The sequence below is a fragment of the Danio rerio genome, chromosome 5, assembly GCF_049306965.1.
Source record: "Danio rerio strain Tuebingen ecotype United States chromosome 5, GRCz12tu, whole genome shotgun sequence".
NCBI classification, from domain to species: domain Eukaryota; kingdom Metazoa; phylum Chordata; class Actinopteri; order Cypriniformes; family Danionidae; genus Danio; species Danio rerio.
Window position 1 is genome coordinate 46,050,387 of NC_133180.1, and position 27,079 is coordinate 46,077,465.

The 27,079-nt window shown below is 36.0% G+C and overlaps 2 protein-coding genes across 5 annotated transcripts in view; both read left to right on the forward strand.

Moving 5' to 3' along the window:
* Nucleotides 1-27,079, forward strand: part of dmrt1 (doublesex and mab-3 related transcription factor 1) — a 346,340-nt gene that overhangs the window by 220,067 nt on the left and 99,194 nt on the right. The window lies entirely within an intron of this gene.
* Nucleotides 1-27,079, forward strand: part of smarca2 (SWI/SNF related BAF chromatin remodeling complex subunit ATPase 2) — a 111,245-nt gene that overhangs the window by 29,004 nt on the left and 55,162 nt on the right. For all 4 annotated transcript variants that reach the window (NM_001044775.2, XM_073949888.1, XM_073949889.1 and 1 more), the window contains 14 exon segments: nt 1,448-1,621; nt 2,241-2,411; nt 3,956-4,006; nt 4,152-4,282; nt 7,031-7,088; nt 7,317-7,417; nt 15,420-15,567; nt 16,089-16,252; nt 16,868-16,934; nt 17,058-17,168; nt 21,965-22,207; nt 22,319-22,432; nt 23,543-23,650; nt 23,729-23,815. In NM_001044775.2, the coding sequence (NP_001038240.1) occupies nt 1,448-1,621; nt 2,241-2,411; nt 3,956-4,006; nt 4,152-4,282; nt 7,031-7,088; nt 7,317-7,417; nt 15,420-15,567; nt 16,089-16,252; nt 16,868-16,934; nt 17,058-17,168; nt 21,965-22,207; nt 22,319-22,432; nt 23,543-23,650; nt 23,729-23,815 (1,728 nt within the window).

A 27,079-nucleotide genomic window follows, 5' to 3' on the forward strand; every position in this document is an offset into this window, starting at 1 on the left:
GAATTCATGCATAAAACAGGAACACCTGCCTCTCAGTGTGTATGAAAATAACCTTTTCCATTTGATTTAAGTAGATTTTTCAATGCCAGATAAGCAATTTCGCTATTTTAAAGTAAATCTATATTGACTTAAAATCTGAAGAAATGCTGATGGAGTGTGAATTTATGGTACAACAAAAGTTATGTTCAGTGTTAGGCAAGCCACTTGAAAAATGTAGTGAGCTAAGCTATTACCTACTCTACTTAAAATGTAGCTGAACGCTAAAAGCGAACCTTACGGAAGTGTAGTAAGCTAAGCTAAAAGCTACTTGGCAAAAGTAGCTTAGCTACATCTAAGCTATTTTTGCAATCTTCATTTTTAAATCAAAGCAACTTAAATCCAAGTCAATCACATCTTTGTGATCAATAAAACTGTCAATGAAACAAGGCTTAATTGTTCAGTTCAATTATTTACTGCAAATAATATGCTTTACTTAACAGAAACACATTATAGTATATAACAGCTAAAACTAAAAATCCAATAAAACCAGGTGTTACACATTTAAAATAGTATAGTCATTTATAGTAAAAAATTGATTTATTTATAGGGAAATATTTAGAAATAAGCATTATAGTGAATATATAAAAAACTTCTCTCCTTCAAACATCTTTCAGTCAAGCAAGTTTCTCGTGTCAGCCCAATGATTGTTTGGTGATGTCACCAACCAGAGTGAGAGGTGGCAGTAACACACCAAAAAGTTTGTTGTCGACCACTGTAAAACAGGAAGAAGAAATAATAGTAATTCTTGCCATCATATTGATTTACTTTCACCAGCTAGACACGGGCCTGTCAGTGCCGTCACTTATTGATCTGCGATCGGTAAATGTAGCTTGCGTGGACGCTACTTGCTTAAAATAATAGCTTCACTACAGAAAAGCTATTTGATTTAGAAAATAGCGACGCTACTGAGAAATGTAGTTAAGCTAGTAGCGTCACTACTTGTAGCGTGACTACAAGTAACTACCCAACAGTGATTATTTTGGTATTCTAGTGTTTAGAAAAAGAGTTATTCAAAGCTTAAGTTATAATGTTTTAATCAGTTAAAATTCATGGGTTTGAAGTTATTTTATAATGTATTTTCAAACTTAGAAGTGCTGGTAAACTAATTCATACCTAAATCCTGAAGAAACTCCTTTTAAAATGTATTAATATTATATACCTTAACAATATATCAATACATTTATTGATTTATGTCAAACAGTATATTATTTATTATCACATAAGATTTTATATTACAATTTTACTTGTTTTTTTAATCAGATAAATCTAATGCGCATAAGAGACTTCAAAAATCTAAAAAGGTAGTGTTAGAAGGTGCACAATTTATTCAAATGTGTTGATATTGTAATGTCTTTTTTTAGGCTTTACACTGATGTCTTCTTTTTGACCTTTATTTTTTTTCTCGTAGGAGTATCTCAACAGCATTCTTCAGCATGCAAAAGATTTTAAGGAATATCACCGGTCCATCTCTGGAAAAATCCAAAAGCTGTCCAAGGCCATTGCCACCTGGCACACCAACACAGAGAGAGAGCAGAAAAAGGAGACGGAAAGAATCGAGAAAGAGAGGATGAGGAGACTGATGGTATGATTTTTAGCTAGAAAATAGTAAATAAATAAAAATGTAAAATAGGGATGTACTAGTGCGCATAAGTGTATACAGTATGTGCTCCCCCTTGTAAAAAAATAGATGTTTTTATGCATTTCTCAGTGATTAAAGTCAATTATTTTGAGAGTTTTATTAAAAAGTTATATTCAATAAAATAAAAACTGACCCTGCCAAGGCTCGAACCAGCAACCTTCTTGCTGTGAGGCGACAGCATTACCTACTGCCCCAATGCATCGCCTCCCAACATATTAATTTGGGCCCATTATATATTATATAGGGGTCTGTTTTGGGTCACAGGGTTGTTCAACCACTTTACATATTTGAAGCTTCTAGTTTTACTTCCTGTATTTCCATTTCAAAGAATGAACATTGAGCATTCTATGATTCTATGACTTTTCAGCTGATGCATGAGTTACCCTTTTCAAGACATTGTATGTGCTCTTCAAAACTTCATATCCACTTTCAAATGCTGTCAATTTTATAAGAAAAACTAAAAACATCCACTTGTGTTCTGTTACAGCCCTAATATGTACATTTTGGGAAGAGGTGCTCTTTAAAGCTCTTTATAGGCTCACAGTGTTTTTTTTCCCGATAGGCTGAGGATGAAGAAGGTTACAGGAAGCTAATTGATCAGAAGAAGGACAAGCGCCTGGCCTACCTTCTTCAACAGACAGATGAATATGTGGCCAACCTAACTGAGCTTGTCTATGAGCACAAGGCTGCTCAAGCTGCCAAGGAGAAGAAGAAGAAGAGAAAGAAGAAAAAGGTGTGACGCAACATAACCGTGGAAAAGAAAGCATGAAATCATTATGCTCAAATCTGATGCAGTAAAATACAAGGCTACTTATACAGTCAGAATTATTAGGCCTTCGTAATTATTAGTCCCCATATATATTTTTTCATTACTCTGTTTAACGGAAAGAAGACATTTCTAAACATAATAGTTTTAATAACTATTTTCCAGTAGGTGATTTCTTTTATCTTTGCCATGATGACGGTACCTAATATTTTACCAGATATTTTTCAAGATACTAGTATTCAGCTTATAGTGACATTTAAAGGCTTAACTAGGTTCTTTAGTTTTATGTGCCACGTTAGGGTAATAAGTCAAGTCACTGTATGACTATGATTATTCTGTAGCTTTAGGGGGATGACCTTAAAATGGCATTAAATATGTAAAACTTGTTTATTCTAACTGAAATAAAACAAAAACCACTTTCTCCAGAAGAAAAAAATATATTATAGGAAACTAGAACCTAAAGTTTGTTGACAAGCTTTGATGTTGGCTTGAGAAACCCAACACGACTGCACTAGGACTGGGAATGGCGGTTGGTAGGAAGCACTGCACTTGCTAAGTGGTTGCTAGGCAGTTGCTAAAATGTTTATGGCATTGCTAGGTGGTTGCTAAGCAGTTGCTTAATGGCAACACTCATGTACATGTTTGATTAAATACCAATACTTGGTAGGCTATTTCAGCATATGTTATTGCACTTAGATAATAATCAATAGCATGTAGCTAATCGTTATTAGCACTTGACTTATCATTTTTACCATGCATAGTATACAGGAAGCCCCATTTGTTAGCATAAGTCAAACAAGCTAATACCCAGGTCCCTACAATGCTCTGATGTAGGGATAATGCTGTTTTTAAATGGTTGCTAGGTTTGCCTGTTTAATTGCTATGGGGACAATTGACTTTATGTAAAAATACAATGCTTTAATAAGTTTGAAAGTGATACATGCTAGAATATTAGTAAAATTGTACATTTTGTAAAAATGGCTTGCCATATAAGCAAAAAATATAGAGTTTAAGTCATGGAGTTCATGGCATGCCATATTTTGAGAAAAATAATGCTCAAAAATATTTTTTTTTGGAAAACTATAAGTCTTATAAACCTGAAAAGATGAAAATCTAATGCAGAGCACAGCTTTTGGCCAAATTAAGGGCTTGTACACTTTTTTTATATACCCGGATTATTAAAATGTAATATTTAACATTTATTTATTATTTATTATGATGATAAGTGATTGGCATGAGGAGATATAGCTAAAATCTTTAGTGCAAAAGGCACATTTTGACCAAATTTGGGCCTTGTAGCATGAACGGCCTTGGAGGAGATACAGTTGGTTTTGGTCTTTCTCAAGCCAACAAATGAATGTAAAAATAATCCTTACTAATTTAAACATCATTTGTTCTCTTAAACATCAATAATTTTTAAGTCAACTTTAAATGTTTCATTTACTGCTTCTGTTAGGGAATTTTTAATGGTCATCAAACACTTGTTTATTGCTGTCATGTTTAACATTTAGAAGGAAGCTGGTGATGCCGAAGGAATGGGAGCCATCGGGCCTGATGGAGAGGTAAGTAAATTGCTCCGAAAATGAAAGCAGAGTAGATTTGAATAACCGACTGATGTGTGTTCCTTCTGGAAAACTCAGTCTGTCAAACCTAATCCAACGCGTCTTGTCACTGAAAACCTGCTTTTATGTTTACTTATTTGCGCAGCCCATAGATGAGAACAGCCAGATGAGTGAGCTGCCAGTCAAAGTCATTCAGACCGAGACGGGGAAAGTGCTACAGGGGACAGATGCTCCCAAGTCCAGTCAGTTAGAGGCCTGGCTCGAGATGAACCCAGGGTAAGCTCTCCTCACATTGAAACTTATGTGTGTCTGGTAATAGAAAATATATTCCACACAATAAAATATGGCCAGTCTCTTGGATAGAGCTATGAAACTGCGGTGAGCAATGTGTTTACTGCTGTGAGAGGTGAAGGAAATGATGAAGGGAACATGCTTAAATTTTGGTAACTGCAAAAAAAAAAAAAATGTAAATAATGTCCATTTTTTTATATACAGTAGAACAAATCACTCAAATTAACAGTATATGTTAAGATTACTTGTAGTTGCATTAATAATATTACAATATGTCTGTTTTGTAAATGCATGTAAATTGTGAACAGGTCATTTGTGCATATATTTATTTTTTTAAAGAGTTTTATTTTGTAAAATCCTATTGTTTTGGAGTTTCTTATATTTACTGTTTATGATAATATCAAAATTGATCTTTTAATGTTGTTTGAATTTATTGAGTATGTTACTCATAAAATTCCCCAAAAGGTTGATGTTCAGTGTGTTACATTTTGGTCACACATTGTCTGTTTATTTACCTTTTCCTTTTCCACAATTACAACTCAAACAAGACCAAAGTAGGATATTTTAGATTATTAAAGCAACACTGGCTATGTTTACATGCAGCCATGTAATCCGCTTGTATTCAGATTAATAGTTCAAACTAGTTCAGGTACCTACATGTATATGCCTCAGGGGTGTCCAAACTCGGTCCTGGAGGGCTTCAACTTGCCTCAACACACCTGCAGGGATGTTTCTGGAAAGCCTAGTAAAAGCTTGATTAGCTAGCCCAGGTGTGTCTGATAATAAATAAGTGCACTTTATTTTAGAAATGCACTTTAACCTAATTATAAAAGTAAACTAGAATCAAGAAATGAAACGAAGAAAATCTGGAAAGAAACAATAAATAAAGTATCTAATGCCACAAATGAACACAATAAACAGTTGAAGTCAGAACTATTAGCCCCCCTGAATTATTAGCCCCCCTGTTTATTTTTTACCCAATTTCTGTTTAAAGGTGGGAAGATTTTTTCAGCACATCTCCAAGCATAATAGTTTAAATAACTCACCTCTAATAACTGATTTATTTTATCTTTAACATGATGACAGCAAATAATATTCTACTAGATATTTTTCAAGACATTTCTATACAGCTCAAAGTGACATTTAAAGGCTTAATTAGGTTAACTAGGCAGTTTAGGGTAACTAGGCAAGTTATTGTACAATGATGGTTTGTTCTGTAGACTATAGAAAAATATATAGCTTAAAGGGGCTAATAATTTTGACCTTAAAATGGCTTTTAAAAAAAAATAATAACTGCTTTTAGTCTAGCCAAAATAAAACAGTAGCAGTGTGATTTGGTTGGACATAGACATTTGTTGGAGACATGCGTTGGCACAGTATTGCGTTTATACAACAGTTCGTCGGCATAATCATGTATATAAAAAAGAAAATCAAACACGGAGAGTCTAAAAATCCTTTTAAATGAGTAACTGCTTTCTTCCACCATTCATTCACATCTGCAGCTGACGTCAGAACAGTAGAAACTGTTGCTACTTCACAAACGTCACTTTAGAGCTAGTGTTTGAATGATTCTCTAGCATAATATCTAAAGTGATGACAAAACCGGTGATTTTGCTCACATTTTAATGTTATAAGGCTGAACGCCATGAAATGTCATCAGTCTAAAAACGTTTCCCACGATTTCTCTATTACAAACGGGGGATTACAATAAATAACCTCAAAAAAGCCAAAGCAGAGCAAACACTACCAGATTTCTAATGTGTTTGTGCAAAAGAAAAACGCTAAACACATGCAAGCATTTCTTCTTTCTTTCTTTTTACTGAACTAGTCTGCAGTACGAAAACAGGAGATTCATTAAAAACAAACAGATGGCAAATACAAAAGTTGCTCAGGGTTATACAGTGGCCAACACAAAATACATACATTCCTGATACACTACAATTACTATGGTATGAACACAGCACTACAACATACAAAAGAGAGAAATCGACTTAGTCAGTTACCAGATTAATAACGAATTAATCAGCTGTAGCTAGAAATTACGCAAGTACGCAAAACATACAACATTTTGTGAGTAATACCCAAGGGTGAGGAGGCTGTATGAGCGGTGTTATTACAGAAATATCACACAGCTATCAGCCGATCAGATTCGTGAACCAGACAGAACTGTTATAAATAAACATATTTATTTTTACATTTTTCTAGTCTGAGACACTATAGCCTGCTTTAAAAAATGCAAGCATAATAAACTTGTATTATCTGCATTGAAACTAATCTTTTATTTAAGCTTATATTTGACTTAGATTAGAATGTTTATTGCCCATGTAAACAGATCTGCCATCAGATTTACTTCACTCAGATTGACAAAAATTGGTGTATGTAAACATAGCCACTGTGGTTTTGTAGCTAAATTAATGTATTCAAACATATAATTTCAGTATTTTTTTTAGTAATCCAAGTATTAGAATTAAGTAAAGAAAGCTAATTAAAGATAAGCATTTTCATGTGTGTAGATGCTTTGGTTTTGGCCAAGAATACTGAAGTAGATTACAGTAGGTGAAAGGGATATAAAAGGATTTTTCCAACACAAGCTGCAGCATCGTGCAAGCCAGCTTTTTAATTAAACTGTAAGGGGAAAAGCTTTGATAAGAAGCACCTTTTTTAAGCTTGTCTTGTCAATAAACCCTTCTAAGGCTTCAAGTGTTTACTAGTGCATTATGCCCTTTAAAACAGCTATGAAGTTGCGCCGCGGTCAGACAGTGAAGAAAGTGGCTCGGATTTTGAAGAGGAGGTGAGTGCCCTCTTATTTCTTCCCATTAAGCATTGACAGCTTCTTGGTGTAGAGTGAGTCATACATGAGTACACAAACTCACATTATCATCTTTTTCTCCGCTTCCCAGAAGCCTCTTTTAGTATCCGCCTTTGGAGCTCCTTTCTATTCTGCAAATTCTGCTATATTGTGTAACTTGGGCAATCACTGTGCATTAAATGAGCATAATCCGTTAATACTCTCTTTTAGGATGATGAGGAGGTGGTCTCCAGAGCTGAGTCGGAAGAAAAGAAAGTCATCGATCCCAACAGTGATGAAGTATCTGAAACAGCAGCCAAGCACATCATAGAGTACGTTTCCTGTTCACACTTCAAAGCGCACGCACACACACACACAGACACACACACACACACACAAATGTCTTGTCAAGCTGGAGTGCAAGGAAAGTAGACCAGGAAGAAACTAGTGTTGATAACTGTTAAGTGTTCCCCTATTTTCTTTCTTTTTCTGTCAGAATCCACTTCAGCGTGATATTGCTCTATGCTGGAGATAGTTGTGTACAGTGGGGTTCAGATGTGTACTTGTCAAACTATTTTGCACTTTTTCAATTTTATACTTTTTTTGTAAATGAAGTTCTTAGGGAAAGTTCTCACAAAATTATATTTTACCTCCTTTTTTCTCTTGAACACAAAAGAAGATATTTTGAAGAAAGCTGGAATCCTGTAACCATCGACTTCCACAGTATGTTTTGTATGTACATCAATGGTTACAGGTTTTCAAATTATATTTTTTTTATATAATTTGAATATAATTTTTTAAAACTTTTTTTAAATTATATTTTTGTGTTTAACAGAAGAAAGAATATCATAAAGGTTTGATACTTATATTTTTATATTAAAATTTTTAGGTGAACTCTTCTTTTAACTAACTGAATAAAAAAAAGAACTACTTGGTTTTTCAGTACATTCTTATTCTTTTATTCCTTCATTCATAGCAGTATTCGAGTTATGAATGAACCTGATGATTGTTTGAAGGCACAATATGTAAGATTTTCCAATTTGAATTATCCAAAAAACACTAGGACAGCATTATTTATTTAGCTGGCTTATCTACTTATGTTATCCCAAATGTTTTGAAGAATGTTTAAATCCTGAGGATTCACGTATTTTAACTAGTGACATGGACCGTGTTTTGTTTCGCCATAAAATTGACAATATATAAACTCTTGATTTCTGGTTTGGTTTATAAAAAACGAGCAACAACCAAAAACGATTTTAATATCTCAAGATGTGTGCAAGATCTATTTTCAGACCAGCAAAACCCTAGTTTTCATGTTTTGTGCCACGTTATTTAAATAGCAAATCCATTTGCGCCACTTTGTGGATTCATGGGTGTTTCAGTCTAAAAAGGAGGTGTGTTAAGGCGCACTGTTGGCGTTGCTATTTTGAGAAACTGAAATAGACTGTCATTGACCAACCAAAAGCTGGTTTACAGTCCAGCGCAGAATTCATAGTTATGTGCATATGCAGGTCCAAACGCTTACACATTGCTAAATACACACAGGATGTACAGCAACACACAAATATCTCTACATGTAAAAGAAAAATAAAGGACTAAAATGTTACACAGTTATTATTTTCTACATAAAAATAAAAAACACTACCTCCATGTCTCTTTCATGTCGGGGGGCTTTTTTCAGTTTATTCATGACATATAGCTTTTGTATAATGTTATTATTATTATTTATATATAAATATATATAGTATAATGTTATTATTATTATTATTATTATTATTTTGTATAATGTTGTTGTTATTATTTATATATAAATATATATAGTATAATGTTATTATTATTATTTTGTATAATGTTGTTATTATTATTTAGATATAAATATATATAGTATAATTTTATTATTATTATTTTGTATAATGTTGTTATTATTATTATTATTATTATTATTATTATTATTTTGTATAATGTTGTTATTATTATTTAGATATAAATATATATAGTATAATGTTATTATTATTATTTTGTATAATGTTGTTTTTATTATTTAGATATAAATATATATAGTATAATGTTGTTATTATTATTATTTTGTATAATGTTGGTTATTATTATTTAGATATAAATATATATATATATAGTATAATGTTGTTATTATTATTATTATTATTATTATTATTTTGTATAATGTTGTTATTATTATTTATATATAAATATATATAGTATAATGTTATTATTATTATTTTGTATAATGTTGGTTATTATTATTTAGATATAAATATATATAGTATAATGTAATTATTATTATTATTATTATTTTGTATAATGTTTTTATTATTATTTAGATATAAATATATATAGTATAATGTTATTATTATTACTATTTTGTATTTGTTATTATTATTATTATTTGTAGTATTATTTTTTTTATATTCATATTTATATTTGTTTAATCAAAACAAGTTTAGATTTGACGTATGCATCACCATATGGGGCAAAAGAATAGGAAGGTGTTTGGATATAACTCAGTTTTTTGACCACACTTCGTAATTCATAACTGAATTTAGAAATAGTTTTGAAACAAATCTTTGTGCTTAACAAATGAAATTAAATATGTGGGCTAATGGATGTTTTCAGTGGACTGCGTACAACACCATTTCGACGAAAGTAACGAGTAAAGTAAAGAGTAGAAGTAAAGTAAAGAAAAAATAAATAAAGAGGCTGAATGGAGGAAGCTCGTTCTTTATCCTCGCTGCAGATGCGTTCAGTTGTTCACCATGTAAATATCAAATGCATCATATAGCAACACAACAGACTCTTAAAGAGAATAAGAGATGAGATTCTGATTGGCTTAATGCACTTTATACTCAAAACACACATAACTCATAAGGAGAACAACACAACCCTGTTAGACCATGCACCAGGGCACAAACCATAGTTTTCTGTCTTAAGAATATCAAAAGTGGATTTGGATACACCCTTAATGCTTTTGCGCCATGCGCTTTGACTTTGCATCTTGATCATTAAAATAGAACTCATTGTGTGTTTTATTAGCCTGCACAGAGTAGCATTAAAACAGAACCTAAAACTATATTTTGTATACAGTAAAACAGCTCTGCTTCTTTCCCATCTGATCTCTGGAAGAACCAAAAGAGGTGGAATATGGCATTATAAAAGTTTTTCTACTTTCCTGCTGCATGACGCTCATCTCTCAACTGCTTCATTCACACTGCACTTTTTCTCCCATTGACTTCCATTTATATGCATGCAAACATGCCAGACCGGAGACGAAAGTATGTGCGACATGTTTTGCATATCTCTGCATTCTAAAGTTCTAAAACTTCAGATCTGTGAGTTTCCATCATGTGAATGCCTAAGACCAATAGAAGTAAGTAAGTTATAGAAGCAACCTCTGTTTTTTTGTTTTATATTTTGTCTTTTTGCAGCACCATCCAACAGATTTTTGCATGCTTAAAGGTGCAGTAGGTGATCTGCCACAATGCTAGCCTGTTAGCTTAAATCTCTGAAACACCGTCCCTCCCCTGCCATCCAAAGCCACGCCTCCTGAAAACACAAGTGCACCCTAAAGACGACTGCACCCTCTGTCATGTGTTGAGCTAAAGCTTGGCCGACGGCATGCAGGAATTACACTCATTATTACACTCATTTCTAAGCGATACTTACATGCCATTTCTGACCGAATATTCAGAGTAGCTGTAAACAATATAGGAAGCGTGTCACAGGCCGTCATTGTTCAAAAATGACCCAGTATGAATATAAAACCATCTTTAGCTCAGTAAAGCAGGCTAGGCGGAATAGCGCTATCGACTGATGTTTTGATGTTAAACTGAATATCGATGCTGTAAAAGTCCCTTATGAAACTGAAAATAGTCACATTAGCTTTCACCAGGAGATTTCAGTGACTGTACAACACTTCAGTGCAAATAACCCATTCATAACAACCCAATCTACATCAGCTCTGCCTGACAAAAAAAAAGTTTTAAAACATAGCATTACCTGTCTAAGAGAAATACTTGAGCCATGGTGCGCAGCAAGTGGATACACAAATGACAGAGCTAGCTCAAATCTGCATTTGCTGACAAACAGTTTGGGCTACTTATCAGAATTAAGGGAGATGTCGGCCCGACACTATTTTAATTGGATGAAGATTTTTTTGTCTTATGCCTTACCCAGAATATAAATATACATATAAACACATTTAGATCGTTTACTGTAATCATTACTATTGGACTGTGAAGAGACTTTCAACCAGGACAACAAAAAATGTTTCTGAAGACAATCACCTATTGCACCTTTAAGCTCTAGTGTGAGCGCAGCTTCTTTTCTGATTCTACCGTGATGATAAATTTTAAATATTAAGTTTGTCCATGAACTTGTTTTCATGAAATTGTGTTCCTTAGGATGCAATGAAGATGACAACTTCCATGGTTCCACACTCAGTCATTGCATCATCAAACAACACCTTTGTTTGTTTACGCCCTTATTGACGCTGTGAATACCCCTCTAGCTGTGGAAATTACATACATATTATGCCTTTAATCCAGGGTGATATGAGATGATCTATAGGAGCCTTGAGATTTAAGGGAACCAAGAACATTTGAGCACATGATCTAATGTTGACACAAAATTGCTCATGCATTTAATGAGAAAAGCAGCATTCTTAATTTAACCAAGGATTAATACTGTATAACTTGAAGTATTTTGAGGTATTAATTAAAATGTAATTGTATTTAATTTTCAGAGTGCTTTCAGACTTTGAACCTCAATACACTTGCAACAAAAAATTAGGCTGGCGGTAAATTAACATAATGAATCATAATTCTTGTTTATGTCAATTAGAAATGAAGTGGGCACTGGGTTATACTGCTACTACACATTTACACCACTCCCTAATGCAAACGTCTAATCAGTCAATCATGTGGCTGACTCACAGCATGAAAACTTGGACATGGTGAAGAGGTTTAAAAATCAGAATTGCCAGGAAATGTCTCTTAGGCCATCAAGCAATTGTCGGTGCCAGAGGGGAACTCTGGACGGAGGATCTCTGGGGATTTTCACACAAAGCAGTCGCTAGGGTTTCTAGAGAGTGGTGTGAAAGCTAAAAACAGCCAGTGAGCGATGGATCTGTGGCTGAAAAGTCTTTGTCAATGAGAGAGGTCAGAGAAGAATGGTCAGACCACTTCAAGCTGACAGGAAAGTGAAGCAACTAAAATACCAAACATTACAACAGCTCGGTCCTTGAGAAAACGTTTAAATGCACAACACGTTCGACCTTGGACTGAGTGGGCTGTATCACCAGAAACACACATTGGGTTTCAGAGTAAATCCATAGATTTGTTGCCTTGTGTCAGTGGATCAGGAAGATGGTCTCAGGAATTGTATTAATGCAAACTAAAAAGAACCTTCCTGAATGACACAGGGTATTGTTGGTAGTCCGCACACTGTCTGGTTGCGTAGGTAACATGCTTTCTGTTTAATTATTGGAGAATTAAAATACATGCATCATTTCAAGCTGATCAATGAACCGTTTTTTAACATACACTCACTGACCCCTTTGATTAGGTACACCTTACTAGTACCTTTTTGCCTTCAGAACTGCCTTAATCCTTCGTGACATAGATTCATTCAGGTACTGGAAAGTTCCTCAGAGATTTTGGCCTATATTGACATGATAGCATCAAGAAGTTGCTGCAGATTTGTTGGCTGCACAACCATGATGTGAATCTCCCGTTCCACCACATCCCAAAGGTGCTCTATTGGATTGAGTCTGGTGACTGTGGAGGCCATTTGAGTACAGTGAACACATTGTCATGTTCAAGAAACCAGTTTTGAGATGATTCGCACTTTATGACATGGTGCGTTATCCTGATGGAAGTAGCCATTACTAGATGGGTACACTGTGGTCATAAAGGGATGGACATGTTCAGCAACAATACTCCGATAGGCTGTGGCATTGACACTATGCTCAATTGGTACTAATGACTAATTGGTACAAAGTGACTCTACCATTCGAACATTGCAGCAGAAATCAAGACTCATCAGAACAGGCAACGTTTTTCCAGTTGTCTATCGTCTAATTTTGGTGAGCCTGTGCAAATTGTAGCCTCAGTTTCCTGTTCTTAGCTGACAGGAGTGGCACCCGGTGTGGTCTTCTGCTTCTGTAGCCCATCCGGCTCAAGGTTGGATGTGTTGTGCATTTTTCTGCAAACCTCAGTTGTAACAAGTGGTTATTTGAGTTGCCTTTCTATCAGCTGGAACCAGTCTGGCCATTCTCCTCTGACCTCTGGCATCAACGAGGTATTTGCGTCCACAGAACTGCCGCTCACTGGATATTTTCTCTTTTTGGGACCATTCTCTGTGAACCCAAGAGATGGTTGTGCTGGAAAGTCTTAGTAGATCAGCAGTTTCTGAAATACTCAGAACATCCCGTCTGACACCAACAACCATACCACTTTTAAAGTCACTTAAATCAACTTTCTTCCCCATTCTGATGCTCGGTTTGAACTGCAGCAGATCGTCTTGACCTTGTCTACATACCTTAATACATTGAGTTGCTGCCATGTGATTGGCTGATTAGAAATTTGCATTAACAAGATGTTGGACAGGTATACCTAATACTGTGGCCAATGAGTTTAGAAGGGCCTATTTGGTGGAGCAAGAAATCATGCTAACATAATGGTTCATGATTGAGCCAGCACAATGTTGAACCTTTATAGATCTGTTCATTTAAATGAATGTATTGGGCAGATGTTGAATATCCAGTTACAGGATATTTTACATTACACAGTACATGTTCTCTGTAAAATTGCGTTGACAGTGTCTTGCTGACTACAGAAGTGGCAAAAGGCTGTATTTAAACAATATTGTATATTTTACAATATTGTGTGTCCAGTTTTAATTGTTTATTCTAAATATTAGACACGCAAAGTTTTTTCATGTGCAGTTTTACAAACAAACAACCACCAAACAAAATGGTAAAAATGTAATCTCTTCAGAATGGGCAAAGAAAATTAAATACAGTTACATTTTGTAAGCATGTTTTCTCAATTTATGTTTAGGTTTATCACTTAAATGTGATGTGGTATCACAATGCATACTTCATCATGAAATTTAGTTATAATAAATTAAGACGGGCGAAGCAGTGGGTAGTGCTGTCGCCTCACAGCAAGAAGGTCGCTGGTTCGAGCCTCGGCTCCGTTGGCGTTTCTGTGTGGAGTTTGCATGTTCTCCCTGCGTTCGCTTAAGTTTCCTCCGGGTGCTCCGGTTTCCCCCACAGTCCAAAGACATGCTGTACAGGTGAATTGGGTAAGCTAAATTGTCCGTATTGTATGAGTGTGTGTGTGGATGTTTCCCAGAGATTGGTTGTGGCTGGAAGGGCATCCGCTGCGTAAAAACTTGCTGGATAAGTTGGCGGTTCATTCCACTGTGGCAACCCCGGATTAATAAAGGGACTAAGCCGACAAGAAAATGAATGAATGTATGAACAAATTAAGACATGTAAAAATAACTTATACATCCTTTGAAATAAAGTTAAACCAAAACTTTAACACGTTTTCTAAACAGATAGGAATCTATGTTAATTGAGCAGTTTAAAAGTTCTGATAAGAGACAATTTGATCTAATCTGCAAGCGGTATGTTTGACATGCATACCTTTAATAGAAAGACTAAAACAGTTACAGAAATGCAAAAAGATCTAAATGTGTTTCAAACATGAATGAAAATGAAATGAATCTTTGTGGTTTGCGACAACTTCAGAGTGAGAAAATGATGACAAAATGATTTTTTTTTTTAAGTTGTAAGACATCTAATTATTTTTTCAGAACACAAATGAAGGCATTTTAAATTTTTATAAATCATCTTGTTTAACTTTTCAGATATTTTAATAAGACATGGTAAAAGCCATTCATTTGAATTGAGTGATTTAATTAAAGTCTTCTGCAAGGCGGCAGTTGCTCTGTGTAATGAAAAAATAATATAAAAAATAATAAAGTTTGATCAATTTTTGATGCTTGAACATTTTCATTACTTAGACCTTTGGTGAAAGACAGATATCATAATACAATATTAAACCCTGTCATCGTCAACATTAGTGTAAGTCAGGGGTGTCTAAATTCGGTCCTGGAGTGCCGACTTGCTTCAACATACCTGCAGGGATGTTTCTAGAAAGCTTAGAAAGAGCTTGATTAGCTAGGCCAGCTGTGTCTGATTGGGGTTGGAACTAAACTTTGCAGGACACCGGCCCTCCAGGACCGAGTCTGGACATACTTGGTGTAAGTGAATAAGGATTTTTTTTACTTTATTTTTGTACTCCGTTACAGGTCTGCTAAGCAGGATGTGGATGATGAGTACAGCAGTCAGGCAGGACAGACCAGCTCCCAGTCTTACTATGGAGTAGCCCACGCGGTCATAGAGAGGGTGGATAAACAGTCAACCTTCCTGATCAACGGGACCCTCAAACAATACCAGGTACTGTTATACCAAGTAACGGGTAAAGCAAACTCTGAATAGACTCCTCCACTAATATAACATTCTCAGAGTCCATCTGCTCTGAAGAGAACTGTGTATGTTTAAATGATATTTCAAGAGATTATACTCTTGAAATGAAAAGGGCTGGAGGAAAGAAATCGTACTGAGAGGAAACATTAAAAATTGAGTGGTGTGTATAGAATCTTTCATCCCTTTTGGGTGGTAATGGATTTCAAACTGCGAAAACAGGCCTCTTATCTCCTAATTTTCTATTCTGCACTACCTGATTGCTGGGGTTTTGTAAAGAAAACTTCAGGGAGACTGTTTATCCTTTGAAAGAACTAAGCAAGCACTAGCATTCATGCTTTGATTCCACTTGGCAGCTGCGAAACACCAATTGGGTCTATTGTGCCGTGTTGTTCAGTGAACAATTGTGCAATCCGTGAGTCATGAGTCTGCTCGGTTGTCTGTTTGTGATGCTTTTAAGATATTACAGTAATGACGGAAGCCTTTGTATTCAGATCCAGGGTCTGGAATGGATGGTGTCTCTTTACAACAACAACCTGAATGGTATTCTGGCGGACGAGATGGGTCTGGGGAAGACCATTCAAACTATCGGGCTTATCACTTATCTGATGGAGCACAAGAGGCTCAATGGGCCATATCTCATCATCGTACCGCTCTCGTAAGTCCAGCAAACAAACTGAGAATAATGTGATAAGAGGTGTAATGAGGTGAGCCGTCTAAGAGGATTTGCGGCCTAATGGCTTCATTAAATAGCTAAACACTGTTACACACAGTTCAGTTGACCTCTAATGACTAAAACGGCAGTGATAGGGATTCGCTATGTTGCTTTTTAGAGGCAACATATGGCAGTGGCACAGGTCACTGACCAACTTTAATATCAATCATTCATGCTTTGTTGATTTTATTTTAAATTGAATGTTTTGATTTTAAACATCTTGTAAAATAATTTGTTTATTCAAGGTTGTGTCATTTTCTCAATTTTATTTATGTAGTCCTCTTTAAAGCACATCTTAGCTTGTGTCTATAAAAGCCCCTCATTGAAAATGACCTCGAGCGCAGTGTATTCACTTGAGCATTTTTGATTGATATCTGAAAAAGCCAGACTTGTCCTTAAAGTACTTCACCTCTTCACCCGTCATTTGCTCAGCTTCACAATAACACCATCACATATCAATCACACATATGAGTTCATATAGAGGTAAAATGTTCACTCTATATCAGGGGCTTTTAGCATAAAAAATGGCAGTATTGATTTTATTCTCCTTTTTCACAGGACTTTATCCAACTGGGTTTATGAGCTGGACAAGTGGGCACCGAGTATTGTGAAAATTGCCTACAAGGTAGCTATTGATTTTTATGATCAGTGTATATTGTTACTTTGGACAATGCAGTTTTTATAATCTGATAAAAAATGTTTTAATAAAATCAGTTGTCCTTATTGGGTCTTCTGAAATGTGTTAAAGGGCACCCCATCAATGAGGAGGTCATTGGTTCCACAACTTCGCAGTGGGAAGTTCAATGTTCTTATAACCACCTATGAGTACATCATCAAAGACAAGCACATTCTCGCCAAGGTAAGGTCTACACATTTACATGCATGTATGCATTTGCCTTTTTAAAAAAAAAATTAAATCTATTTTTGTTTGGCCTATTTTGGCCTATTTTTTATGATTTTGAAAGAAGGTTCAATTTAGTTGATCAAAAAGTACAGTAAAAACTGTGAGGTATTATTAAAATAATTTAAAATAAATGTTTTATGTTTTTAAAATGTATTTAGAATGTAGTGAATATAGTTTTTAAATATTTCCCAAATTATGTTTAACAGAGCAAGGACATTATCACAGTACGTCTAATAATATTTTTTCTTCTGGAGAAAGTCCTATTTGTTTTATTTCAGCTAGAATAAAAGCAGTTTTTAAATTTTTAAACACCATTTTAAGGACAAAATTTTTAGCCCCTTTAAGCTATATATTTTTTCGATAGTCTACAGATCAAACCATCGTTATACAATAACTTGCCTAATTACCCTAAATTGCCTAGTTAACCTAATGAACCTAGTTAAGCCTTAAATGTCACTTTAAGCTGTAAAAAAAATCTAGAAAAATATTATTTACAGTCCTCATGGCAAAGATAAAATAAATCAGTTATTAGAAATGAGTTATCAAAACTATTATGTTTAGAAATGTGTTGGAGAAATCTTTTCTCAGTTAAACAGATATCGGGGAAAAAAATAAACGGGGCTAATAATTCAGGGGGCTAATAATTCTGACTTCAACTGTACGTATATTTGTACTGGGTAAACAAAACAGGTCTAAGTGTATGTGTGTGTGTTTGTGAATGCTAGGGTGTATGGTTGTTTCCCAGTACTGGGTTGTGGCTGGAACGGCATCTGCTGTGTAAAGCATGTGCCAGACTAATTGAAGGTTCATTCCACTGTGACAACGCCTGATCAAAAAGGGACTAAGTCGAAGAAAAATTAATAAATAAATTAATCACTGCTTCAGTTGTCAGTAGAATTTTCAGATACCATTTCTAAATTTCTAATTACTAAAATGCTGTTTTGGTTTGTTACAAAAATTCTTATCATTATTAATGCTAAAAGATTTTGTGCTGCTTAGTATTTTTGTGATTTTTATTCTATGAATAGAAAGTTCAAACGGACAAGTAGATTCAATATGTAAATATTAAAAAAATGACTTTTAAACACATCCATGCTAAAAGTGTTCATTTCATTCAGACAACTTGGAAGATCTTTAACCTAAGTCCTAAATCCAGCAACAGTAATACTACTTTTATCGATACCACTTCTTGGTTTGGTACTTCAACTCTTATTGGTACTTTTTGCAGTGTTTTATTTTATTTAAGAAAAAAAAGTTAACAGAATTAACAAAACTGTTTTATTATTACATTGTAATGTAAAAAGAAGCCAACTTGTGAAACAAATAAATAAAAAAAATCCTGTTAAAGAATGTACAATGGTTTAAATAAAAATGACTCTCAGTTTTTAACCATTCATCTGGAGAAAAATCTGTAAAAAATACCCTCTTTTAGGTACGAAATGCAGTCAAATTATCCGTTAATATTTATGATTTTTCAATGTTTATGGATCACAGTGTTTTGGAACTTAACAACGTAAAAAAATGTGCATTTTTAAAAAAATTTCTTAATAAGAATAGTTTATTATTAGGCTATATTTGTAAATACAGTAATGTAAAAGCATCTTTAATGTTTAAGACTTAGTTAGGCTACTGCAGAAAGAAATACTGTTTTCATTGTAACCGAATGTGTGTGTTAATTAAACTATTAATATTATACTAATTAAGAGAGACCTTTTGTGATTTACTGCAAGCATAACGATGTGGATGATGTACCCTTAGCTAGTCAGTTGGAAACTTTTAACTTGTCTTTCTGAAGTTAATCCACTTTTGTTGCTACAGACATTGTCGCTGTCTACTCAGGAAATACAACCCGTTTGGTTCTCTTCGCCACTCCACAAGCTTACGAGCTGTGTGTGCACGCGAATCTGTGTTGCGAGCTATGTGTGTGCGCTTAGCGCGAGCCTCCACTGAGCGTGCGCACAGCCAAGAATTGTAAATGTTTTTATACTTGATGCTCCCACCGTTGTACATTTGGGCGAAAACGCAAGCATTTCTCATGTGAGATTGCCAACTGTGCAGACGAATATCGTAAATTAGGTTGGTCAGTTAAATTATGCTACTGTAAACAAAGAGCTTAAAATGACCAAGAGGCGACACTCAATAGAACGTTCCATTGCAACAGCAGCGCCCAGCAACAGCCCTGGATTCCGCCATTATGGAGTGAAAGTGATCGGCCGTCCATTAAATGTCATTACTATCGCGATGGCAAGCAGCTGCTTTGTTTTTTATTTATTTATTCAAAAAGCACATTAAAGTTGAGATACAACCTGAAAGACGACAATACAACACGTATTATCACGAACATCGGCACTTTTAATAGTTTATTTTACAGACTTATAATATGCATGGTGTTCTATTGGTGTTTTCATTCCAAAATGGCCGCCCCGCCCTCTAGTGGCTGTTTCCCAAATTACACCAGAGTGTCGCCTCTTGGTCATTCTAAGCTCTTTGCTGTAAATAATGTTTATTCAGCAATAATTCTCCAGTACTGATAGCAGAACCGTTAACATCAGAGCTTATTGATTCTTCGGTCTTTTATAATTTAGCACCAAGACTGATAAAATACCGAGTTTCGGTACCCATCCCTACCGGCAGTAGGGTACATTTCATCAGTTGATTCATTCTCTGGAAGTTTAGAGAAACCACTAATCTAGTAAAGAGGTTTGCATACCAGAAAAGAGTTAAGAACTAAGATCTGTAAAATTTAAACATCATTTTTCTTGTGTAAACACCTAATGATGCCTCTCAGGCTTTTCTCCCAAGCACCAAGCTCAAGACATTATTCCAAATCCTACTGCATCACAGATTGCAGCAACACGGTGGCGCAGTGGTTTGCACTGTCACCTCACAGCAAGAAGGTTGCTGGTTTGAGTCCCAGCTTGCTTAGTTGTCATTTCTGTGTGGCGTTTGCATGTTCTCACTGTGTGCTCCCGTTTTCCCCACAGTCCAAAGACATGCGCTATAGGTGAATTGAATTAACTAAATGGTCCGTAGTGTATGTGCTTTAATGTTACGCCTGTTTCACACCGCAAGCGTCAGCGGCGCGTGAGCAGAGCGTGAGCAGCGCGTGTGTTTTCGGCGTCCATGTTAACAGCTTAGAGCTTTCACACCGCACGCAGCAGCAGCGCGTCAGAGCGAGGCGTGAGCGTCGCCGAAGCAGCAGTGCAGCGATAGTTTCGGCGCTGGGTCTATTTTTGACGCGCTGCTCACGCTCAATTAAAGTGACAGTGCTTTGATAATGACCAAAACACATTGAATGACAGTAAAAAGTAGCAATTTTACCCAATAAATGCGTTAATAATGTCCAATGGTTTATATATAGTCATTCAAATGAACTTAAAACGATTAAAAACGGCAACAAACATTTATTTAGGCCCGAACTACAAAACCAAATGTAAAACAATTTTAGTATCAGTTTTGCTTAAGTTGCACACTAGTGTTGTAGGAGAGGGGAAATAGAATATTTACGGGAATTGTAGTCCATAGCGAAGTGTATTGTGGGTAGTGTAGTTCGACACGCATGCTGGATGATGTGAGCTCGCTGTGTTCTGTGCAGCTGAGCAGAGCAAGAAAGTTTTTATCGGCTTTGTTTTATGTTTACTCGAGTTATTCCTACCGGGAGCTTTTTGCACTCTGAATCTGACAACACGAAAATAAGTAAAAGAATGGCATGCATTGGTTACTTTCGTCCGTCTCATCCTCTGCACGAGCATGAATTAACGAGCTGTTTTTCTGCCGCTGGACATCACTGAAGCGGAGAAAGTAACACTAGTTTGATCATGTATAAATATCATTATAACTATATTGTATAAATATTATTATAACTAGGTCTACAGCAACCTGATAATAAAAAACAAATGACATGATATCACAGGCGATTGTCTTCTGACTGTAGACGCTTCTTATATAAGTTAGATTGAGAAGCATACAGCACTATTTGATCTATAGAATTTGTAAAATAAACATTTGCCGGTTAAAGAAACAGCATAGGAGGGGCCTTGGTGCAGATGAAAAGTTTGAAAAGTGTATTTGTATATAGAGAGACATAGGTAACTAGATAGAATAGACAGAGATAGGTTGATCTCTGCAGCAGCTGCCGAAGAGCTGCGCGCTGCAGACGCAGCTGGTGTGAAAGGCAAACGCCTGCGTGCTGCTACTGCTCGACATACTCGCTGCTCACGCTCTGCTCACGCGCCGCTGACGCTTGCGGTGTGAAACAGGCGTTAGTGTATGGGTGTTTCCCTGCACTGGGTTGCTGCTGTAAGGGCATCCTCTGTGTAAAACATTCAGTATTCTGGATAAGTTGATGGTTCATTCTGATGTGGCGACCCGGATGAATAAAGGGACTAAATTGAAGGAAATGAATGAATGACCACAGATCACCTCTCACATTAACTAACAATTTCTCCCATATCATTGTTAACGTCATTCTAGGTTGGGGAATTTGCTGGAAGATCTTTTTAGCAAGCTTTCTGTGGCTTAAATGAAGTCTATATGCCTCATATGGAGAGTTATAATTATATGCATTGTGCTTTCTCTTTTTTCTCAAAGTCATTTATGACACTTTATTCCATCTCATAGTCATTTCTTTTGGTGATTAAATTACATCCTTTGGACTGCTTTTTTTAAGCTGAATGTGACGCGTCTGCTTTTGCAATACCTGTGAGTTGATCTTCTAATCCAGTTTGTGACTGCCGAACTGTCATTTTCAGATTCGCTGGAAGTATATGATTGTGGACGAGGGTCACCGTATGAAGAACCATCACTGCAAGCTCACACAGGTGTTGAACACCCACTACGTTGCTCCCAGGAGGCTGTTGCTCACTGGTACTCCCCTGCAGAACAAATTACCTGAGCTCTGGGCCCTGCTCAACTTCCTCTTACCCACTATCTTCAAAAGCTGCAGCACCTTTGAGCAGTGGTTCAATGCTCCTTTTGCAATGACAGGAGAAAGGGTAAACTGTCATATTTGAATCTTTAGAGATTTAGAGATGTCTATTTTACGTCTTACACTGTATTTTAATGACTTTTTTTCTTGGTTATGGGGTTGCGCTGATGTTTGTTAGGTGGATCTGAATGAAGAGGAGACCATCCTCATCATTCGTCGTTTGCATAAGGTGTTGCGTCCCTTCTTATTGCGCAGACTGAAGAAAGAGGTGGAGTCTCAGTTACCTGAGAAAGTAAGTGTATCCACTTTGTCTCTTGTGTGTGTGTGTGTGTGTGTGTGTGTGTGTGTGTGTGTGTGTGTGTGTGTGTGTGTGTGTGTGTGTGTGTGTGTGTGTGTGTGTGTCTGTGTCTGTGTCTGTGTCTGTGTGTATGTATTTTATTATTAGCTGATAGTGAAAAGAGCATTCAGTGACATTTAGCATCTGTCTGCTTTGGTTCACTGCACACAGAAATCAACACATAGTCACTGCCTTTTTCACATACTGTGTTGACGCATTTTCACAGATATCGTGAAATACTGTAAAGGCCACCAAGAACTATAACATTAGAATGCATAATTCTAAAACAAGGGTGTCAAACTAATTTTCACTGAGGGCCATTTTAGCATTAGGCTGCCCTCAAAGGGACAGTTATAACTGTAAGACTGTATGGCGGATTTTCATGGAAACTTAGTTGAAACATTTTCAACAATAAGTAAAAAAAAAAATATATATATATATATATATATAAGGTGCCCTTTAAGATTTTTAAGTGCAATATGTATGAGATTTTGTTAAAAACATTTAATGTACAAAAAACAACATTGAATTTCAAAGATGTTCCCAGAAGTCATTGAATAAAGGAGGTGGGAAGTGCAACATTTGATATAGATTTATTATTAAAGTCTCATTTATCTCAGGAGTTTCCGTAAATGAGACAGTGAAAGTAAACATTACCATGAAAATCTTAATAAAGGCACATTAACAGTGTTTATTTGGTGAAATTCCTATTAAAATTTGTTTTATCTGTATTGTGCAACATTTGTTAGGGTCTTTATGGATAGTTTATATTGCGCATAAATGTCATGTGACCATCAGGAAAAACACATTTCATTTCTCACAGGACGCGGTCTTTGTTCTCGCGTTCCCCCAAATTTGTTCTTTCGAGGTAATCTTGCAAGACCAGTCACCACGAGAACATGAGTCGTGTCTCTGCGTTCTTGGAATTTAGAAACAGCCATTGTCTGCATAGTCACTGCCTGATAAGGCAGGAAATAAACAAGTCAGCTGTCTAAGCTTTGGGGCAAAACCTGTATGTCATCCTGTTCAAACTATATTGATGCACTGAGTCTTCATTTGTCACAGGTGGAGTATGTCATCAAATGTGACATGTCAGCCATCCAGAAGGTCCTGTACAGACACATGCAGGGCAAAGGTATCCTACTCACAGATGGCTCGGAGAAAGACAAGAAGGTAAACAGAGAAACTGTGTGCTTACTCACTTTTACACCACTGTGCAGATTTGATGTGTTTAATGTGTTTTCTCCACAGGGTAAAGGTGGAGCCAAGACCCTAATGAACACCATCATGCAACTGAAGAAGATCTGTAACCATCCCTACATGTTTCAGCACATTGAGGTATCACTATCTGTCATAGAACAATGTTTATTAAGTTAACGTTACATAGGTTTACCTAAAACTTGAATTTCTGTTATAACTGACTTTCCTGCAATTTAAATGACTTTAAATATATCAACAGAATACAAGAGAAGATATTTTAACGCTATTGCTTTTTGACATACAAACTCAATGGGGTCCAAAAAACAGAGCCCAAAAAAAAAAAATCTTCTTCAAGACCTAAAACTACTACATAGCTCTGAAGTTAGACCTTAAAGTTTCTGTCTATGTCTGAAAATAATAATAATTTTTGATTCATAATAGATTTATTTTCTGCAATAGGTTTATATCAATTCTAAGGTAAAAAAACAAACAAACAAACAAAAAACAAACATACATTTGTTTTTGTAGATACATCACAACAGCTGTTTTTTCACAGTGTTTCTAAACTCGTCTTTTCATCGCTCTAATTAGCGATGGCCAGTTTGTTATGATTTGTCTATGTACCAGTAATGAAACGTTCATTAACATATCTGAACAGTAACAATGTCACTAGCTAATTCAAGCCCAAATTCGCATGCTTTGAAAGTGAATGCAAATTGGAGACAGTGGAAAAAGGGGTACCATCTTAACATCAACATCACAAACCAAACTGCTTCATGCCTCAGCTTCAACTAAATGTTTGATTGAAACGGGTGTTGTTTGCATAGGTAGGCATTATGCAGTTATGTTACAAACCTTTGCAGTTTTGTGCTGGATGTTAGAAAAGAGTTACCGATGACTTATTTTTAAGCAATTTGGAATCATTTTGGGTGTACAAAAATTACATTAAAGTACTTTCACAAACAGCTATATTACATGCTACCTGAATGTTAAAATCTGAAAAAACTACAACAGGGACACTTTAAATATCTATCAACAATCAAAAAAGCTAACGCTTTACATGCAACTAACCCTGAACCTAACTTGCATTCTAATCCTAACCATATGGTATATACATGTAATTAGGGCTTTCTCAGCCGTGCGATATTCTGCAATATCAGAACTCGTACAGCCTCCTCAGCCTTCAGTATTACTCCGCCCATATAGAGTGACAACAGATCAATAAACTCATTATAGTTTGACAAATGTTGTAGCTGTTAGACAACATAATGTACTTTTGAGGCTTTTTTAGTCGAGATTGTAGTTGTTTAGATTGCAACTATGCCTTTATTTACTGTATAAGGATAGAGCCTGTTTTAAATAATAATACAAAATCAGCCTGTCACTGAGCAGAGCAAAGACGGTTGACGTCCATGTACAAGATGGCGACAGAGACCACATAATAAGCCCTTAAAAGAGAAAAACTCTAATTTCTAACTACAGCTGATCAAATCATTATTATTTTGGTGAGTAACATTTTAAGTTGATGTCCCTCTTTTGTATGTTGTAGAGCTGCATTTATGCCGTAGTAGTTGTTGTGTATTAAGTGTAAGAAAGGACTCGCATATCAGGAATGTATGCATTTTGTGTTGGCCACTCTTTGGCCCAATCCAAATTCTACCCCTTAGCTCTTCTCCCTTCCTCTTAGCCCTACGCCTTCAAGCTAAAGAGAATTGGGACACCCCTACCCCTTCACGGGAAAGTGCAAAACGAGCGGTTGGGGGTGTCCTAATTCTCTTTAGCTTGAAGGCATAGGGCTAAGAGGAAGGGGCGAATAGCCCTTCAAATTTAGATTTTTCAGGACCACACTCGAAACCAAGGAGTAATAAAATTTCCCAGAATGCACCATCCACCACGGCAGGGTCACTGCACCTGGAGGTCAGAAGATGCACAAATTAGTATTGTTTTATATTATTGTGAATTTTTACAACAAACAAGCACATGTTGTAATATATTCATAGCCGCATTTGTGTTTTACCGTCATGCTTTTAAAAAAACGCTAAAATAAAAACTGCTAAATTTCGCAATGTATAATCAAAAACTATAACTTATGTATAGTAGTTCCACAACATTCTGACACTCGATGACACTCGAATACCCTGTCAGAAAAAGTCTAGTGACTGGGAAAGAGCTTTAAACAGTGTGTGCTATAATGTTAGTTTTGTTTTTGGTGTGTTTACATTGATGAATAAGGCCACTTTGTAAATGCACAGTCCAGTTACGATCTTATTGTCACATTAGATTGTTATGATAACATAATACATACCTTAAGTGATTTCCTCAAGAAAAATACCAAAAAAATAAAGCAACTGGAATAACTACAGCACTGATCTCATATGAAGGATGAGAACGCAATGACATATATTGACGTGTGCAGGTCTTGTAGTGGTGTCCCATTTTTTAGGGATAAATTTCGAAGTCCTTCTCTTTTACACTTTGTTTTATGGGCCAAGGGGAAGGAGTAGGGGTTAAAAATCTAATTGGGATTGGGCTTTTGTATAACCTAAGGTTACTTTTTGATTGGCCATCTGTTTGTTTCTATTGAGTCTTCTTGCTGTAAGAAAAACCCGCATGTGTTTAGCGTTTTTCCTTATCGCAAACACAACAGTAATATCGTATTGTTTGCACTGCTTTAGCTTTTTCGGGGTTATTTATGTGATCTCTAATTGCAATAAAGAAATACTGGGAAATATCTGTCGACTGATGACATTTCATGCCAGTTAGCCTTACAATCTTAAAATGTAATGTAATGTAATGTAATGTGTATTTATATAGCTCATTTATTATGTATGGCCAAACACCCAAAGCACTTCACAATCATGAGGGGGTCTCTTCACACCACCACCAGTGTGCAGCATCCACTTGGATGATGCGACGGCAGCCACAGGACAACGGCGCCAGTGCGCTCACCACACACTAGCTATTGGTGAAGTGAAGAGACAGTGATAGAGGCAATTCTGTGGAAGGGGATGATTAGGAGGCCATGATCGTAAGGGCGGATAGGGGGACTTTGGCCAGGACACCGGGGTTACACCCCTGCTCTTTCACGAGAAGTGCCATGGGATTTTTAATGACCACAAAGAGTCAGGACAGTGTTGTGTCCCCTTAACTTTTTCTGGGGCATTAGGACTCACACAGACCACAAGTTACCAGAAGGCAAAGTATCATAGACGCTGCGGTGAACACTGTGGTTTCTGTGGTTACTGTCATTCCTCTGCAGACAAAAAAATTGCAGTTATCGCCACAGCCATAAACTGTATGTAAGCCTTGTTAGTTGTTCAACGAGCAGTGCCACTGTAATAAACAGTCAGTATTTTTTTCCTACTTGTATAGCATGAGCTACACTAAAAGCATCTTTTTTGT